The following is an 18782-nucleotide window of genomic DNA, read 5'->3' as shown; positions in this document are numbered from 1 at the left end:
TGAAGATAATGAAGTTGTGTGCCAGTTTCATTTGGTGTTAAAGACATTTTTTCAGTGAACAGTCTGATGTTCATGATATTGCTATGAGTATAATGAAGCTCAAAAAGGACCTCATTGGCTTTCATCAGTCTATGCAGAATTATTCTTTGCTTGTTTTGCTAGGATGACTGATCATACTTATTGCTCTGTTTTTTTTTACTTTGTCTCAAGTTTCCTTTCTTGGGAAGAGGAATAATTAAAATTGAGATCCATTTATTTTGTACATCAGTTTCAAAGCTCAATATTGTACACATGTACAGTGAGCACAATAGTTTTAACATAGTGTACCATCTACAAATTAAAAATCTTATTCCAGTTTAGGCTTGAAATGCATTTAGTTTACAAATGGTATTTATATTAAAAATTACAATACATAGCCCAATGAAATATTGTAACAGTACCATCCCCTTTTATTTTGAAACCGTTATTAGTTTAATAAATTTGAATTATTTATATTAGGCCTTCGGGTTAGGATTAAAAATAAAATCGGAACTAAAAATGTTTTAATTCAATAATAAGCTATTTGATTCTAATTAACTATTTTACATTTAACATTACACGAGCACCCTGGGGGCATTGTAATCAAATATAAAATGTCCTTTATATAGTTGTAAAACTTCAATACTAGGTCTGTATTTTAAAAGGTACAAAGTAATGAAAATGTTTTCTTTTTACAAAGCTTATATTAGCTCACACCATCTGTCATGTCTGGATTCTTTGACATTTTTTTCTCCAACTTCCCATTTGTAGATCAAGCTGAAATTTTGCACAATCATTAATTTTCAATGAAAATAAATCAATAAAACAATTTAGCAGTTAGTGTTAATTCATTAATTTCATTTTATACAGGAAAGGAAGATACATCTTGCAGTATTTAGATAGATTTTTCTCCTGCCCTTGTATAAGGATTGTTTTAAAAGAATAGTTTATATTTTGCTTGTTACTTTTCATTATGGGTTTTATATAAATAAAATGAAGATAACTACTGACAGACAGATAAATAAATCCAGGAGACTATACTGAATCTTAAATCTATTAAGTAAGACTTTTAAAATGCATAACAAGCTAGATCAGTGATGCTCAACCTAATTCAACCATTTTAACTTTCGACAGAAGTGTCGCAAGCCACATCAACAAAAAGGTACAAAAAATGAAATCAAAATTCACCTGAAACTATTTAAAACTATTGGTTCTGGTGCTTACATTAATTAATGGGATATTTAAAGTCTTTATCATTTTTTTCGCGTCTAAAAATGGCTTCATTTCTCTACTTAAAATGTGAGCAACTTTGTAGCTACCTTTACCACCAACATATTTTCTTGTCCCTTTTTGATAAATATTCCCGATCTCTAGGCGTAGTTTAACAATCTTTTATATGCGGCTCAAACCTAGAAAGCCTTCATATTTGTTCTATAATGCCGCTGTATATGTTGTTTTTGAAACAGCCAGACTTTCTTTACAAAACAAATATGTTGACTTATCATGTTCGACAAAAAAGATCCATTCTCTTTTCCTGGCAGACTCCACGATGAGTTCCATTTCAGAAACTCATAAACGCACTTGTTAAAGGTCATGGTACCAATCCATCAGAGAAAAAGTGAGGACCCTAAAGAAGGTAAAAATACATTTTCAACTTTTTTGAAGGGGGAAGGATTCTCTACTTTTTGTGCGACGTTTCGGCAGGTTGGTGTCACGGGCTGTACTTTGGGCATCACTGATCTAGATGATTCAAGTGGAAAAAAGTTTGATAAAAATAACATTTGTATGTTCTGGTACTTCACATTTTATTGTACAAGTTATTAATTTATTTTTTTTTCAAATACAACAAAGAGTTGAACATAATACATACAAAATTGTCTTCAACATAGTTTTTATTTTGGTACATTTTGCAATCACATACAAAAATATTCTAGCATTCAAATAACTAAAAATTTCTACCATTGTCTTAGAAAATTTGATTGAAAATTAGGTCTGAACTATCTAGGCAGATACAACTACGTGTTAAAAATAAAACTGCATTTTTACATGATATATGCATTATTCTTTTTGTCGAGTTCACTCCACTCTGAACTTCTCTGCACTTATTTAAGTCTGATTGTGACTTTTAATCTACTGATGTAGATCTGACACTAAGTAATAATTTATGTTGACTTCATATACACACAACAAATAAGTTAATGGTAGGCTTTACAACAGAACAAGAACATGATCAAGAACATGGCCAATATGTAACAGACAAAGCATTCAATAGGACATGGTCAATATGTGACAGATACGGCATTCAATAGGACATGTTCAACATATTACAGACACAGCATTCAATAGAACATGGTCAATATGTAACAGACACAGCATTCAACAGAACATGGTCAATATGTAACAGACACAGCATTCAACAGAACATGGTCAATATGTAACAGACACAGCATTCAATAGGACATGGTCAATATGTGACAGGCACAGCATTCAATGGGACATGGTCAATATGTGACAGACACAGCATTCAATAGGACATGGTCAATATGTGACAGACACAGCATGCAATAGGACATGGTCAACACGTGACAGACACAGCATTCAATGGGACATGGTCAATATGTGACAGACACAGCATTCAATAGGACATGGTCAATATGTGACAGACACAGCATTCAATAGGACATGGTCAATATGTGACAGACACAGCATTCAATATAAGTTAACAATAATAGGAAGGGAAATATTTTTGAAGCTACACTTTGAGAAGTCAACAAATTGGCAAAGCAGGAAATGATATAGTTTTGCCTTAATGTTAATCAGAAGTAAGTTTTTTTTTTTCAGTTCTAATGTCACGATTTTTATGAAGAGCTCAACTGAGAATCATATTTAAGGGGTCAGCCTTTTAGGGTCACGAGGGAACAGTGATGTTTTCCTGATATTGTCCAGTCCTAGATACAGCATAGTCACTCTCTCTAAACCTGGAGATGAGAAATAAAGATATATTTAGAGTTTTTCCCACATTATACTAGATTGAGACCCTAACCCTAACCCTTATCTTTTTATCTATCAAGAGTTCTTTGAACTTGCCATTGCCATAATTTTTTATTTACATCTTCAGAAATTTCTTGAAGACTACCTTCAAAGAAACAGTAAAATGGTGACATCTAACACAGTAGTTCTTGACAAGTTTAAAGTCATTTATAAATATAAAGTATAGTTGTTTTTTTCATGTGTCAGCACTAAACTAACAATACAAAGTGTACAAGTTCTTACCTATACCACCCCCAGCATGAGGTGGAGCACCATATCTAAAACTGTCAATGTATCCTTTGATCTTGTCCAGATCTGTGGAGTGAAAAAAAACAAATACTGACCAATAAGCTCCAAGACTGGGGAATTTCAATGTGCTTCAGACTATGTGAACAATTCTACTTACCAATTTTGTGCACTTGAGCTCTTTTAATGAGGAACTCTGGGTCATGAACTCTCTGAGCCCCAGACAAAATCTCTTCCCCTCTCATAAACATGTCATAAGAATTGGACCATTTCTGGAAAAGAGGAGAATAAAGCAATTCAAATCTCATGTCACTTTGGGTTTCTGCTTCATAGGCCAAAACAAGCAAGTTTCCAGAGCAGAACATTCAGCTACTTAAAAGTGAGTGTCTCTTAGCACCAAGAATTAGCTCTATGGCGCAGTGTTGATAGGACATAATATTGGTAATATTGGCCTCCTTCAGTGGTAGAACAACAATGGTTCATCTCAGAGCACACTTCCTTATATGGAAGTGAGATGAAAGCCTGGGCATTGTTTATGGTCGGAACGATGTCGCCCACACAGCAGTTCCCCCCTCTCCGCGCAACTGATGTGACCAAAGCAACGAAATATCCAATACAGTGACAGGCCATAAACCACAATGAAATGTGTGGGCCAATCGCCAATGTATAAGCTTAGAAACTGTTTTGAGATTTCAATGTTCCAAACATTTAAAAAAATGTGCAAAGAGTTATCCCTGACTTTTTATTTTACCAGAGATAGGAGTGAATGGTTTAAAAATGAAATATTCAAAACTTACAGGATTTTGTGGATCGGGCATGGTGTAGAAAGGTCTAACAGCTAGTGGGAATTTGTCCAGGATAAAGAAATCAGTGTCATACTGGAACAGAAAAATGAACAACTGAAAACTGTTTTGAAACATAGCATATATTTACTTGATTATACTTAACAATATCTCTTGAATTAGGAGAATAATAAATAATATTTATTAATATGTAAATATCTATATAAAATCTAAATTTATCAATAAAATACAAGTACCTTAGCTTTCACTAATCTGCCCAGTAACTTCTCATTGGGTGTTGAAAGATCTTCTTCATCCCCCATCTCAATGCCAGCTTGTTTCAGCATCTCCACACCATCTTTGTAGTTCAGGATTAAACTAGAGACAAGAAGAAACATTTTAAAACTCAGGTTTGACTATATTTATTTCTACAGTGGGTCCTTGCATAACCAACCTAATTTATTCTGGACCAGCATTAGTTCTGCAAAACATTGGTGATGGGAAGTTTTGTTTTAAATGTCGTAATATTTTTAGTTATTTATTCAAGGCAAAAACACATTTTAAATAATAGTGCATCACAAATTCAACTTAAACATTTTGAATATTAGTATACATGCTTGCCTTAGTAGAAGCAAAAGGATAAAGTTAATGTAACAAAGAAAATTTTCATCTGAAATAGTGTTGATAGAAAGTCTGACTGCTGTTTGTATTCAACTGCCCCCCTCCCCCCACACCCCACATTTTAACACTGAAAGGTTTGACATTTTCAATACATTTAATCACATGAGGCTTATGACTTTCTCCATTCATCATGAGAATTCTTTTTTCTTGTCTAAGTTGGTTCTGATAAGGATTAGTAATGTGGCAATGATGTCTCTATAAATATATTACAAAATATAACAAATTCTTAAGCTATTTATAGCAATTACTTTTTTTGTGTATTTCATAATAATAATACTGGTGTATTAACTTTCTAATAGCATACCTTGGTTCCAAAAATTTAAATGGTTCTGCAGGAAACTGTTTATTGACTAAACTAATCTCCTCTGCGTACCTAAAAGAAAAAAGGTTCATATTTAAATTTTGTTCAGTTAATGGTTTTCTTAGCCTATACATGGATCTAGGAAAGTAATCATGAGTTTTTGTATTAGTAAGTCTGAGCTAAGAATTTTTAAAGATAGGTCTTAAATCTAAGTGTTTAACTTTACTTTGCGTGTATATGTTCAATGTAGTAGTACTAGTCTACTTTAATCTGCTGTCTTCATATGTTTCTTAAATGTATTCATTTTACTTATGTTATTACATTACATTGGTCTAATCAATAGCCTGGAATTAAGATTGAATTTTTTTTTCTTTTTTACTTGAAACTTTGGAATAATCAGAGCCTAATAGTCAAGAACAATAAAACAATAAAAAGCAATTTAAAGATTCACAATGCAATAAACGTTTGCTGTTTCAAAAGCTTGAAAACAATATCTGTCCAACTACTTACTGTTCCTGTAGACCTTTAAAGATGTTGACAAACATATCTCCTATCACCTCTAGAACTTCATGGTAGTGATAGTTGAAAGCCATTTCCAGATCTAGGCCAATAAACTCTGTTAAATGTCTATGAGTGTTGGAATCTTCAGCACGAAACACTGCATTAAAAAAAAAAAAACATTAAGAAAAATAAACAAAATAGTTCTTAGAAAAGAGAATAATTTGAAGATAAAACATAATAATAAAAAATATGCTACTCTTATTGCAGTGTCTTATAAGGTTATGAAGAAAATGTATTTTTCTTTTAAATTCTTGTTTGTCTAAGAATTACATTTTTTGATCACCTAGTGCTCTTAATACTTAGTGTAGTATAAAACAAGTAATGGTACCTGAACCCACTGTGAAGACTTTGTCAAACTCGGCACATACAGCCATCTGTTTATACAGCTGCGGGGACTGGGCCATGTATGCTTTGCTCTTAAAGTAAGTCACTTCAAAAACATTGGCTCCACCTTCAGATGCAGCTAAAACAAAACACCAAAGTATATTTTTAGCATTTCAAGATCTAATAACATGTTTTTATTCAAAGCTTAAGCAAGTAAGCTTTAGTGATTAGGGTGTGTACACAATGCAACAACAAAAAAAAAAAAGTCTGAGGGGTCAAAGGAAGTAGAGAAATGTGGGTCCAAATATTACTATTAATTAAAATTATTTTGAAAGAGAATTCTACCTGAGATAATCTTAGGGGTGTGGATTTCAACAAATCCCTTTGATGTCAAATAGTCACGGAAGAGACGACATACACCAGCCTCCAATCTAAAAATAGACTGACTAGTCAAAGTGCGCAGATCTAGAACTCTGTTGTCCAGCCTTGTGTCTTGGTTTACAGTGGCCAGCTCCTGAAATTTTAAAACAATTTGCTTAAGGCTAAAAACATATCCCAGCAAAAATGTACTTTAGACATCCGTTATTAATATTATTAAAAAATTTACATAAGATGTGTGGTATCTAAATTTTAAAGTGTTAGGTTTTAACACCAAAGGGTCAGGAGTTCATATCCCTTTGAAGCCTGTGGTTTTGAAGTTTGGGATTCTCAGGACATTGATGAGTCCACCCTATTCTTATAGGTGCCTATTAGCTAAGAAAAGCAATAGCTTTTTTTTTCTGGCCCTTTGACACTTTCGTTGACCATCTGCTTTAGAAACAGATGAACTTTTACATCCTCTATTGAGCCCAAAGTTTGAAAGGAAAAACGTATTTGGAAGCATGAATATCTGTTTTTAGCTAATAAATATTGTTGCGTGCAAAATCAAGATTGAAGACAAAGGTTATATTTCCTAAACAGGCATTAAAAAAAAAAACACCACCTACACCTTCTCCCTCTGGACGACTAGCATCCTCAATCAGCAGAGGTAATCTAGGTTCAGCGGCACTGACAACCCAAACCTGAAATAAATAAAAAAAACATGATTTATTTATTGTAGTACTTGGCAATAAACTGAGACATTACAAAATTGTGTGTTCTCCTGGTCTAAAATATAAATGAAGAGATAACTGTTAAATATGAACATTTTAATGGCAGCTGGTGTTTGTCGAATTAAATTTTTAAAAAAATTATACCTTTCACCTCAAATTATTCAAAAAGAGGGATAAATAGTTTCACTGCCAAGCTGTGAGTCTTGAGATGATATCCCAATAGAAGCTAGATGTATGGAAGATGGGTACTTGACATTTGTTTAGAGGGCTAAGACAACTGTGCTAGCCACACTAAAGCTTAGTTAACTGTTGTCCAGCAGCTACCTGGTTACCAAACTAACATATGCAACAAATATTCACCTGGTGAGCATGCAACTCCACATCTTGTTGAGTGCAGGATTGGATTTTCTGACTAACTGTCTGTACCACACCCTCTACATCAATGATGGACTCCGCTGTGATTCTGTACATAAAGAATCCCAAGTTAACATCCCATGACACAATTAGTCAGATATCTCAAAACATTTAACAAAGTCTGACCAAATTATTTTGAAATAAAAATAAAATGATTACCCAGAAATGAATTTAATCATCTGCTTACTAACAACTTCACTCTGAGCTGCCATGACCTGAATTGTCCACTTCTGTTGTCGAATCACAAAAAAACATTGTTTACCTGGAAGGATGTCAAACAGAAATTAGTTAGAATTCATTTCAAATTTAAGCTCAGCTTTACTAATAGAAGCAGAAATAAAACATGTTCTTTTCTTTTCTTATCTTTATTTTTCCTTTTCTTTTATTTAGAAAGCTGGGGGATTTTTTTATCATACTTTCTTCAGGGTAGAAATGCATGGTGCAAGCCAACCAGCAAATAACCAGGTTGTCATGTAAAAGCCAAACCAGGAAATTACCATGGAAGGGCAAAGAAATAGGAGGGACAAAGAAGGAAAACATAAGTTCTCTTCAAAACTTTGCAGTAAATGGGACACATTTGTTTAGTTAACCAAAGTGACCTTTGACAAGGATAAGGATTAATCCCATTTGCTTTAGCCAATAAATCTCAGGATTCAGTCTTTGAAGACTTCGGAACCTACAAAAAAAAAAAACTTTGAATGTCAGCATCTGAGACACAAGCATGAGATTCTCAGTTTAGAATTCATGAACAACAGCTAAAACTAACCTTTACTGCGACATGTATGCAATCTTCCTCTAACCCAAACTTTCTGCCCAGCAATGCCGGGTACTAACTCCGAGACTTTGTACAATCGACGCTGAATTCGCTCTTGTGACTGATTCAAGGGTAACACGCCATAGTGTCCTTTGGATAAGTCTTCCTGCTCTTGTTCCTCTTTCTGAAAATAAAATATATTTTTTAGTATTATATGAAGATTACATTATTGAAAAAATATATAGTGGTTAAGGGATAAAATTAAATGGAGGCATTGTGGCTGAGCTTGGCTTCTAAACCTGGGGTCCTGGGTTTGCATCTTGTTGAAGACTTGGATTTTGAATTCCGGGATCTTTAAGGTACCTCTGAGTCCACCCAGCTCAAATGAATACCTGACATTAGTTGGGGAAAAATAAAGGCGGCAGCTTTTTGTGGTGGCCACATGACACCCTCGTTAATCATGGGCCACAAAAAACAGATGACCTTTACATCATCTGCCCTATAGATTACAAAGTATGAAAGGAGTACTTTACTTTACTTTTAAAAGATAAAATGACACAAGTGTAACTTTATGTCTGTATGAGTGGCAGACTTTAAGCTGCCAAACCTAACATAAAATAAAGAAGTTAAAGAAGATGCTTCTGACAGATATGATGGGGGATGGATCTGCTAATTACACAAAAATATCTATCTATTGGTCACATGCAAAAGTCCAAAAAATGCTCATATCTTTATTTATAACCAAAAATAATCTGCCATGATTTACGAATTTACAAAGAAAAGGTATAATTAATACAAAAACTGTCAAGGTTTTGAAAAATTAAACCAAAATATATTAAATTACTTCTCCTTCATTTGGCTTTTTGTGCAGAGCTTTTTTGGCTGCCTTTTCTGCTTCTTTCTGCTGTTTTTTCAAAGCTTTTTTTGACAGAGGTACTCCATCTGGTCTGTGGAAAAGCAAGAATTGTCAATGTAGACTATTAGTAGAAACTTCTGTATTAAGTAAACTTTTTTCTTCTCTAAAGCATTACAAATAACATTTTGTTCATAGTACCATTGCTATCACAATTCCTCAATTATTATCACAAACTAATATAAGTTTTATTTCATTAATCCTGTAACGAAACTCAGAACATACAAACATACTGTTTGTAAATACTGTTATAACTCTGGTGATGCGGACAGGGGTAATTTTGTGTGTGTGTAGGCAGCTGACGCAAATTACAACAGTTTTTTTGTTTTTTTGTGAATTTAGTCAAAAAATGATTTCTTTTTAATAAATGAAATGGAGTTATATCCCTTCTCTTAGTGATGGGGGAGATAGTTTCTGACAACTGCTTAGTGGCTTAACACCTATCCTATAGCAGGACTATGCATAATTATAAAAAAATACATTAAAGAAATACAAAACAGTAATTAAAAAAAAAAGGGATTAGGCTTATTGGAGGAGGGCGAAGCAGAAGGTACTGGGGCAGGTGTAGAGGCAGCTGAGATAGAGGGTACAGGATCTCTTGCAGGCCTATCTTCATGAAATACTGCTGTAGGTTAGTCTGCAAGAATTTTGTGTTTTCAACATTTATGACACAAAACCACCTAAGTCAAAACAAGGCTTTATATGGTATATCGGAGATGTGTCATAACCACAAAACAGCATAATTTAGGACTGACATAACATTCAAGGACCTCCTGTGATGACAAATTTTTAATATTGATGGAAAAAAAACAACAACAAAGAAATGATGATCAACTTCCAAAAGGTAAAGAAACAAAATGCTATTGTTTCAGTATTTGGGGAGAGCGTTGAAATAGTTCAAACTTTTAAGTAACTGTATTACAGGATAAATTAAATTTCACAGCAAACAGATTACATCATCAAAAAAGAAGAATAAAGATTAAAGCTACAAAGAAAAATATCTTCCTTTATTGTTAGCAAAAAAGCCTAGTCAATGTTTGACCATGCTAGCATCTATATATATACTATTTTAGATTTCAACATCTCTGCCTGGTTAGTCAAAAAAACGTTATAAAATTTATCTTAAATGCTCCTAGTAAGATCATTGGCCAAAAAAAAACCCACACTTGGCCAGCTATTCAAGAAAAGCATTTCTAAGAAAGCTATATAAAGATTTTAAGCATAAAAAAAACAACTACCTCAGATTCAGAATTTTATCATTTTACCATCACAAAAGAGATATCACAAGAACAAAGAGACACAAGAACTCTTTTGTTCTTTTGCCAACTAAAATGTCACATATTGTTGTAAATTCTAAGAGAAACTGTGGTATATTTGTGTGCTATCATATAAATTGTTTACTCTCATAATGTATTGTTACGTGCAAAATTGCCAAACAAATTTCATCATGGATCATAAACATTTATTATTATTAAAGCCTAGATTTAGCTGAGGGTAAATTTATTTTAGGCTAGACATATAAAATATGGAATTTTTAGTTAATTGTTTGTTGTTTTCTTTCCATCAAATTAATTCATTTACTATATACACTAATCACTAATACAGTCACTCGTCATTTGTCCATTTTTACTTATAGATCTAGACTAATCTACAGGTTAACTTATAATATAGAATCCAGACCTAGAATCTGTCAATGATTTTACTTTATAAGTAAATATAACAAATATAAACATTTCAATATATCTCTAGATATCTATATATAGCAGGGGTTCTCAACCTGTGGGTCGCAACCCTTTCGGGATCGAATGCCATTTGCCAGGGGTCGTCTTAGACAATATGATTTTTTTCTAGCTATTTGTCATTGGGATTTTTTTAATGTGTTAAAACAAGCATATTTAAACCATAGTTGATATAGATTTTTATTTGGGATACTAAGGAGAATGGACATTACTCAAATCACATTTGTATAAAGTTATGAATCGATTGTTAAACATCAATAAAATGAAACAAAAAATGGGAGTGACAAATATAGATCTATGAACATGGAGGATACAGAGGGCACTTAGTAAAAAGAACGTTAAAAAAAGAAAATGCTGATTTTTGAGGTATTGTTTTACTTTACTATATAAAGTATGATTTGAAATATTCCTTTGTGTCATTTGTAATGAAGCTCTCTCTGTCAAATGTATGAAGCCAAACAAACATCTGAGATTTGCTGATAAGGACATCCTGTAATTTAGTGTTAAAGATGGAGCAAAAAATTCTGACTTGACTCAAGTTCCATAATTCAAACATAGCGACCCTAAAACTTTCTTTATTGGTGGCTCTCAAAATTGCCAGAACTATGAAACCTCACACCATTGTCGAGGCATGGCTAGAGTTATGATTGAAACCAAATTAGTGAATAAATTTAGTGCAATGTCCATATCTAATGGCACTGTTCACAGGAGAATATTGACATGTTTTTGATATTATCAATCAGGTAATTCAGGAAATGATGTCTGCTCCTTTTCCTATATTAAGCATCCAGCTTGATAAATCCACAGACATTGTAAATTGTTCACAATTACTGGTTTTGTTCAGATACATACATAATAGCGATTTCAAAGATTAGTTTCTAGGCAAACTTCTTGAAACAGCTCTACAGCTTGTGATGTAATTGACAAATTTGGTTAATTTTTGGATTTCAATGTTTTGGTACAAGATAGTCACCATATGAATTCACCTAAATTCATCGTCATATAGTAGCAACGAAGACACTGCCAAACGCATTACAATGCTGCTAAATATTTCTCTTCAATATCAGTTAGTTACACAATTTTGGGTCAATTGTTAGGAGTCATTCTGTTCTATTTGAGATTCTTTTCACGACTTCCTATTCCATTTCCAAAAACATATCTGTGTGAAACATGTTTTTTTTTGCTTGTAAGTTATCAAGTCTAAATACAAAACTAAACTTGATGAAGAAGGTGTGTTCTTACAAAGACTGCTCATGAACTACTAATGTAGTGAAACAGAAACAACCTCAACCTTTGCCCTAACTTTGGCGTGTTTGAAAATACTATATATTGCAAATATTTTGTAGTAATGTAGTTTACTGTATCAAACACTGTACTTTTTCCATGTTTAGCAATATTTTTTTTAATTGTCAGTTATGCATGCAACGTGAATATTATCAACATGTAATAGTCATAAAATATACACTTTTAAAAAATTTAAGCACAAATATATTTTACACTAAATAAAACTTTTGATCAGTTTCTAACAATGGAATTAACAACATGGATATAAGTAGATATACATTTTGATAACAATTTTAAAACACTAGCTAAATCACATTCACATGCCTATCAACAAAAAAAAAAAAATGGTTTGGGGTTGCAGTCTAGTGGAAAATTGTATTAGGGGGTCGAGACACATGTAAATGTTAATTTATATAGTAAAACAAACAAATTTATTTATAATATTCATGATATTCATCTACACTAGATCTAGACCTATAGATCTAGTCTATTCTATAGATCTATATTTTCTAGATATAGTAATCACTAGTGTGTCTTCTCTACTCTCTACTAATCTATAGATCTACATTTAGATTTTGATCTATCTGAATCTATCTATATCTACTATGACTATGTCATAATCATGATAATGATAAGAGTAAGAGTATTTAAGACGACACCACAACACTATGTGACTATGTATTATTATTATCCAATCAATCTAATTAATTCTATACCCATAATTCTATCTAGATAATAAAACAGTAATTATAATACTAGATTTAGATTTGACATCTAGAATTAAATTAATACTGCACAATCTTATCATATCTTCTTAACTGGAAGAAAGGTCTGTAGAATTTATACATCTTTTTTAGTCATTACTTCATTAGTCTAGTATTTAGTATTAGTCATTATTTAGTCACATTTAGTGTCAGTCATTAGTCAGTCTTATAGTCTAGATCAGTGTTTCTCAAACTGTGTGCAGCGGCACATTAGTGTGCCGCCGAAGATTTGCAGGTGTGCCGCGGGAGTTTTCAGAACGCCATACGTGCAGCGTTACACAGGTCTGCCTACTATTAAATTTTTATTTTACGTTGGGATGACATCTCCTCTACAACAACCAGTAATAGTAGTGGATCGTTCCATTGTGACAGAAAGGGGTGTTAGCTCTTCGACTGCTTTCCTACTTACAATGAATGTGCTTCAAATAAAGAAATCACCCCCGAAATTCTAGACACCTTGACACACCTGTAGTCAGCATTGCAGCTTTACTTTCCAACAGTTGGAAGTAATGAATATGGATGGGTCAGCTATCAATTTGGAAGCTCATTGATTGAAAAAACGATGCAGTTCTTAAGTCAAATTTTGCCAAGAAATGCCTGGATGTGTTTCGGATTTTAATCAACAAGTTATATCCTGCAATCAGTTTAAAAGCAATTAAAATAATTCTTCCATTTGTATCTTCATGGTTTTTTGAGTTTGGATTTTCAGCACTGACTGAAATCAAGTCTAAAAAAAGAGTGAGACTTCTTACAATAGATGATGAAATGCGACTTTGGAGCCTTGATTAGATCGCATTTGCTCTCAAAAACAGGCACACTCTTCACATTAAATGTAATACACTTAAAAACTGGTTAAATCTTTTTTTCTTTTCATTATAAAACAACTGTTGCTCATCGTGGAGTGCCGTGAAATTTCTTTAGTTTTTTTTTACTGTGCCGGCGTACAAAAAAGTTTGAGAAACACTGGTCTAGATTCTAGATCTAGAACTAATTAATATAAGTCAAAGAATAATTATCATTAGTCTACTCTAGACTAGTTTAGACTCTAAACTTTAGAGACTCTTTAGTCTTTACTAGACTAGAATGACTAGATCTTGTCTAAAGTGACTAAGTCTAAAGTCTAAAGTGACTAAAGACTGTCACTTTTCACTGTAGTTACTAGAAGATCTATATTGACTATATCTCTACTAATAATCTAGATTTCTAGATAGACTAGATCTAGTTTTATTATTTATATAATAATAGTCTGTCTAGATTTTTAGTAGTTAAGTTAAAGTTAGACTGAGTGTAGCACTAGCACTGACTAGCAGTGTAGGTAGTTGTAGTTAATTGTAGAAGTAGAAATGTAGTTAAGATCTAAACTATGTTAATAACATAATGTTACTATTCTAAACTAATAATTTAATTTTTAAATAATTATAATCATCAATTGATCAATCTAGCTAAAAAAAAAATAGACTCTAGAGTTAGACTTAGTCTTAGACCTACTAGATCATCTATACTATATTACTATATATATAGTATAGGCCTAGACTCAGGCCTAGAGTCTAGACTCTAGAGTAGAACTAGAAGTAGAGCCTAGAGGCTAGGTTCAAGATTGTCCTAGATCTACAATAGTTATAGATCTAAATAATCAACATACCCAATAGCTTCTTCTCCACTCATTGTTGATTTTTATGGAAGTTTAGAACTATCACTGAATTATTTACACTATATTTTAGATAAATACACAATATGCCACTGTGTGTAAAATTGTCTATTTACGTTCCACACCGGTACTGTAGCATCAAGGCAATGGGAATCGGATCTAAACTTTCATATTCGACTCTACAGTTTGCGGAATTGTATTTCCCGATAACTATATTCTATTTTTATCTAATAATAAAAAAATAAGTTTTCAAAATGTAAACAATCAAATCATTTAAAATATTTGAATACACATAATGTACAATTCTTATGTGAAAGTGTGAATATTAATGTCATGGATTTACAGACTAGTCTTTTAGATTGCAGACATTAAACTTCTTATGTAAAACTATATTAGGTCTTTGGCTAAGCTTTACTTTTATACAAATTTCTTATTTATTTACTTCAGCACTAAAAATACTTTATATAGTTTAGACGTCTAGATCTATATTTAATCAATTCACAAAATATAGATCTATCATAAGAAACGTTTTCATTTTTAAGAAAAGTACAACAGTAAGCGTGATATAATGGGTAATCTTTTAAAATAGAGAGATAATCGATTACTGGTTACAAATTTTATATCCGGCTACTTCTCACGCAATGTCCAGCAACGTGTTAAGGTTAATATTTTGGAAAGAAAAAACACTTTCGTTTTGTTGTTGTTGTTGTTGTTTTTACTTCCCCAAACTATAGAGTTGTAAAATATCACCGAGTCAGCGCGGGGCCCTAGGCGAGTGTCATATGAGGGGCCCTATACCACACCACGCTAATGGTGTAAGCCTCTAACGTTGTAAGCCTTATTTTTGCTACAAAACCTTACGTAGGTACTGTACTGTACTATAGACTATAGGCACTGTATTATTGGCCTTTTACTGAACGGTAATTGGTAGGGAAGGCTTCCAAAATATTGCAGAGGATTACCAGCTCCCGTCGCCTCATCGTGGAAACGTCCGCACGGGGAAGTGGATAGGCCAAGAACGATAGCTAACATGGCTCCCAGTGAGCTAACACTGTATGCTCTAGCGAGTGTACCTGCACGTGGTGGGGATGTGAAAAAGACTTGATAACCAGTCTGAAGCCCCCATCGCCCGGTTCCGCAGTGGTGATTTGTCCCCTCACGGGTGCAATGGAACAGTATGGGCATAAGGACCCCGCATGGGGCTTGGGCCTCAGGCCCCGCATGAGGGGAGGAACTCATGTCGGGGCTTGGAGGACCGTGCAACATGACAAGCCGGGTGTAATTACGTGAACACCTAGTTGCCGGGGGACTCCTGACAGAGGAGCTGGTGATGAGCCCATTTCTCATCCTGACCTCGGGATAAAAGCCTTTCCCGGGTCACATAGTTCATAAAAACCATAAAGGACATCTGATTCCAGATAAATATTGAGTAACAATCCTAGTTAATGAGAACTGATCTGGATTGCGAAGCTGAAGGTGACAAGAACATCTAGGAACGCGGGGCTCCGCTCAGTTGCAGAGCCTGGGGCGGTCGCCCCACTTGCCCACCCCGATAGGGTCGCTACTGCACTGATAGATCGCGAGATCTCTTAAAATGTTGTATCCGCATGAAATATCGTACACTCGTTCCTTTTACCTCCTAAGTGCTCAACGGTTCTTTCAACGGTTCTTTCAACGGTTCTTTCAACGGTTCTTTCCACTTCTTGTTAGACGCGGTCTAAATAAAAGCAAAACTAATCCTAATAGCACGGGGCATCAAGTGGTGGGGGGCATCTGAGGCCAAACTAAAGCACCCCTAAAAGATATTTATAAACCCCCAACCGTTTGTTTGTTGTTTTGTTTTTTTTGTGCCAATCTTGTTACGATATCTTACTTTGTTTATAAATAGACCAAAATAAAATGACGATTAGGTCGGCTTCCTTTTCAGTATGTTAAGTGAATAGATCTTGTCTTTTAGGCCAGGTATTACAGAAAAAGTACAATCAGTTTCAAAATTATTCCTTCATAAATAATTTGCTGTCTATGCAATTTCTTTAATTTCATAGATCTAGGCTTATAGCCGTGCTGAACCCCCCCCCCCCCCCTTCCACTTCATTGTTAGATTACATCCCGCTATTGAAATAGCAACTCTAAAAGCATAATTTCAAAACAAAAAACAAAATAAGCATAACAATACAACATCGCAGAAGCCTAGACTCAATTGTCAAGATATGTATGAGCCAACCACAATTAGTAAACTTAGAAGAACGTGATACCTAGAGCTAGCCAAAGACACATCTCTGTTGAGCCCTGTGGAATTGCAATATAAAAAAAAAAAACGAGAAGCGTGAACACTTAAAGTGAGTGTTTAGATCGAGAAACACTAAATAGTAGGCTATATACTATATAGTCACCCAAAATAGTAGGCTATATAGTCACCATAAATAGTAGGCTATATAGGCCTATAGTCGACCAATATTATAAATAATTATATATAATATATAGTCACCCTAAATAGTAGGCTATATAGCCACCCTAAATAGTATGCTATATAGTCACCCTATATTATAAATAGTAGGCTACATAGACACCCTAAATGGGAATCCTTAATTAAGTAGAAGCTTTAATGGAGCCTCAACTCGCCGACGATTGTACGAAATCAGAGTGTGTAGAGTGCCAGATAGTCATTAAAACTTACGTCTTTCTGACGAAAACGTAACAAACAGATGGGTAGACGGGCAGCACAAAGCAAAAAAATCGGGGGGGGGGGATTTAGTTGTGGTATGCTGAAGAGTGAACAAAAAGTGGGACTTCTAAACAATTATTTTTAGATCAAGATATTTCAATCTAAGTCAGCATTTGTAGTTCAAGGTTCCAAAATAATATTTAAAACGTTTTCTGAATGCACCGGTACCGGTAATGCGTTTTTTTCCCCACTTAAAGACCAACTGAAGAGGTTTTGGTGTCAAACACGCAAACCGGTGTAATACTTTTTATTTGTTTCATAATGCTTAAAAAAAACATACATACGAAATATTATACATAAATTCTTTGCTATTATTTAGATATAAGCAATTTAATGTGCGTTTTAGGGACTATTAAATTTCACAATCTCGAAGCCATTCGAAATCAGTATCTCCCAGACAACCAAGGACGATGACGTAGTAACTAGGAAACTATGTCAAATTATTCATTTTATGGCTGTTATAGCACGATTGGGAATTAGTTATATAAATTTGTTTCGGGAATAGGGGGCAGTTTTGACTTAGTGACGATGACATGATATAACTTTAAAAATAGAGAGGTTTGGTTTGGTTTTGATCTACATAAACAAGACGCTTTTCATAACAACATAGAAAGAAGAAGCATTGTTCGGCGCCCCCCCCCCCCTTTTTTTTTTCAAGAAAATAGTTACAAAGAATCGTGACAAAGCAAATTTGAATGAAATGTCATTTATTTATTGATTGACTGTCAATAATAGATAATTTAATTTAATTTTATAACTATTAAACAATAATTTTTTATGTTATATGGTTGCGTAGCCACAGGAAATTCGGCATTCCTCATAAATCTTCAAACTCGAAGACAAAGTCTTATAATTATTATAACAGCAACAGAGTAAGAATTTAAACTTAGAAAAAGGGGATTCCCGAACACATTTTCTAACGTTGTTTTAGTTTATAGACGCAAGCTAACTATAATTTGTCTATTTTGCCAGATGAAAAAGTCTTCTGTGTTTTGTTTCTTAGTTCACCTTAAATCCCCATTTTAAGCCCAGCGCACCTCTTACCGCCCCTTTGGCTCACAGCGCACCCCCCCCCCCGGGTGGGAGCTAGCGCCCCCATTGAAGACCACTGCGTTGAAAGACTGAATAATTGATAGACTATATTTTAAGAAATTCTGCCATCGCTTCAAAAAAAAAAAAAAAAAAAACAACGTAGAATTTATTTTATTTATTTATTCTAATTTTAGAAATGTCTCTATTTACATACACATTTATATCTTTTTCTTACCTCATTGGTTTCCTAGAACTTGCTGAAGGAATTCTATTCTATTTCTTTCACGATAAGCAAAACATACAGACTACTATTAAGGTCGTTCTACGTGACTGGATAGACAAGTATTCTCACTGGATGTCATATCGTTTTAAATAACAAGTAAACTATGAATAGTATGCCAGGTTGACGTTTTGTAAGAAGCAGTGTTGTTGTTGTTTTTTTTTTGTAAATAAATAGATGCCGGTACTCACTGAT

At 33.7% G+C, this 18782-nt stretch overlaps 1 protein-coding gene across 2 annotated transcripts; it reads right to left on the bottom strand.

Annotated features, from left to right (window-relative positions):
- Window positions 1-1892: 1892 nt before the first annotated feature.
- Window positions 1893-18564, bottom strand: LOC106053948 (aspartate--tRNA ligase, cytoplasmic-like). Of its 2 annotated transcripts, none has more exons than XM_013209640.2 (15): window positions 18543-18564; window positions 9047-9149; window positions 8215-8386; window positions 7608-7710; window positions 7395-7497; window positions 6930-7004; window positions 6289-6457; window positions 5948-6082; window positions 5569-5716; window positions 5062-5130; window positions 4334-4454; window positions 4092-4172; window positions 3455-3566; window positions 3292-3363; window positions 1893-2996 (listed from the first exon to the last, which is right to left on the bottom strand). In XM_013209640.2, exons 1-15 carry the CDS (start codon window positions 18545-18547, stop codon window positions 2905-2907), a joined length of 1560 nt encoding a protein of 519 aa, XP_013065094.2. In that variant the 5' UTR covers window positions 18548-18564; the 3' UTR covers window positions 1893-2904. The 2 variants fall into 2 exon arrangements, with proteins under 2 accessions (XP_013065094.2, XP_055859546.1); XM_056003571.1 differs by lacking the exon at window positions 18543-18564 and adding an exon at window positions 14545-14940.
- Between the last annotated feature and the right edge of the window lie 218 nt (window positions 18565-18782).

This window comes from Biomphalaria glabrata, chromosome 11, assembly GCF_947242115.1.
Source record: "Biomphalaria glabrata chromosome 11, xgBioGlab47.1, whole genome shotgun sequence".
In the NCBI taxonomy this organism is placed as follows: domain Eukaryota; kingdom Metazoa; phylum Mollusca; class Gastropoda; family Planorbidae; genus Biomphalaria; species Biomphalaria glabrata.
Note: the sequence above shows the minus strand (reverse complement) of the source record. Positions and strands in the feature narration are given on the sequence as shown.

What these genes read in the sequence shown, in the direction of transcription:
- LOC106053948 (XM_056003571.1), bottom strand. Translation starts at nt 14,567, where the DNA reads ATGAGTGGAGAAGAAGCTATTGG. An exon ending in AAAAGCCAAATGAAGGAGAA is followed by an intron (nt 8,387 to 9,046) that starts GTAATTTAATAT and finishes TTTTATTTTCAG; the next exon opens with AAAGAGGAACAAGAGCAGGA. An exon ending in AGTCTTCACAGTGGGTTCAG is followed by an intron (nt 5,717 to 5,947) that starts GTACCATTACTT and finishes TTTTTAATGCAG; the next exon opens with TGTTTCGTGCTGAAGATTCC.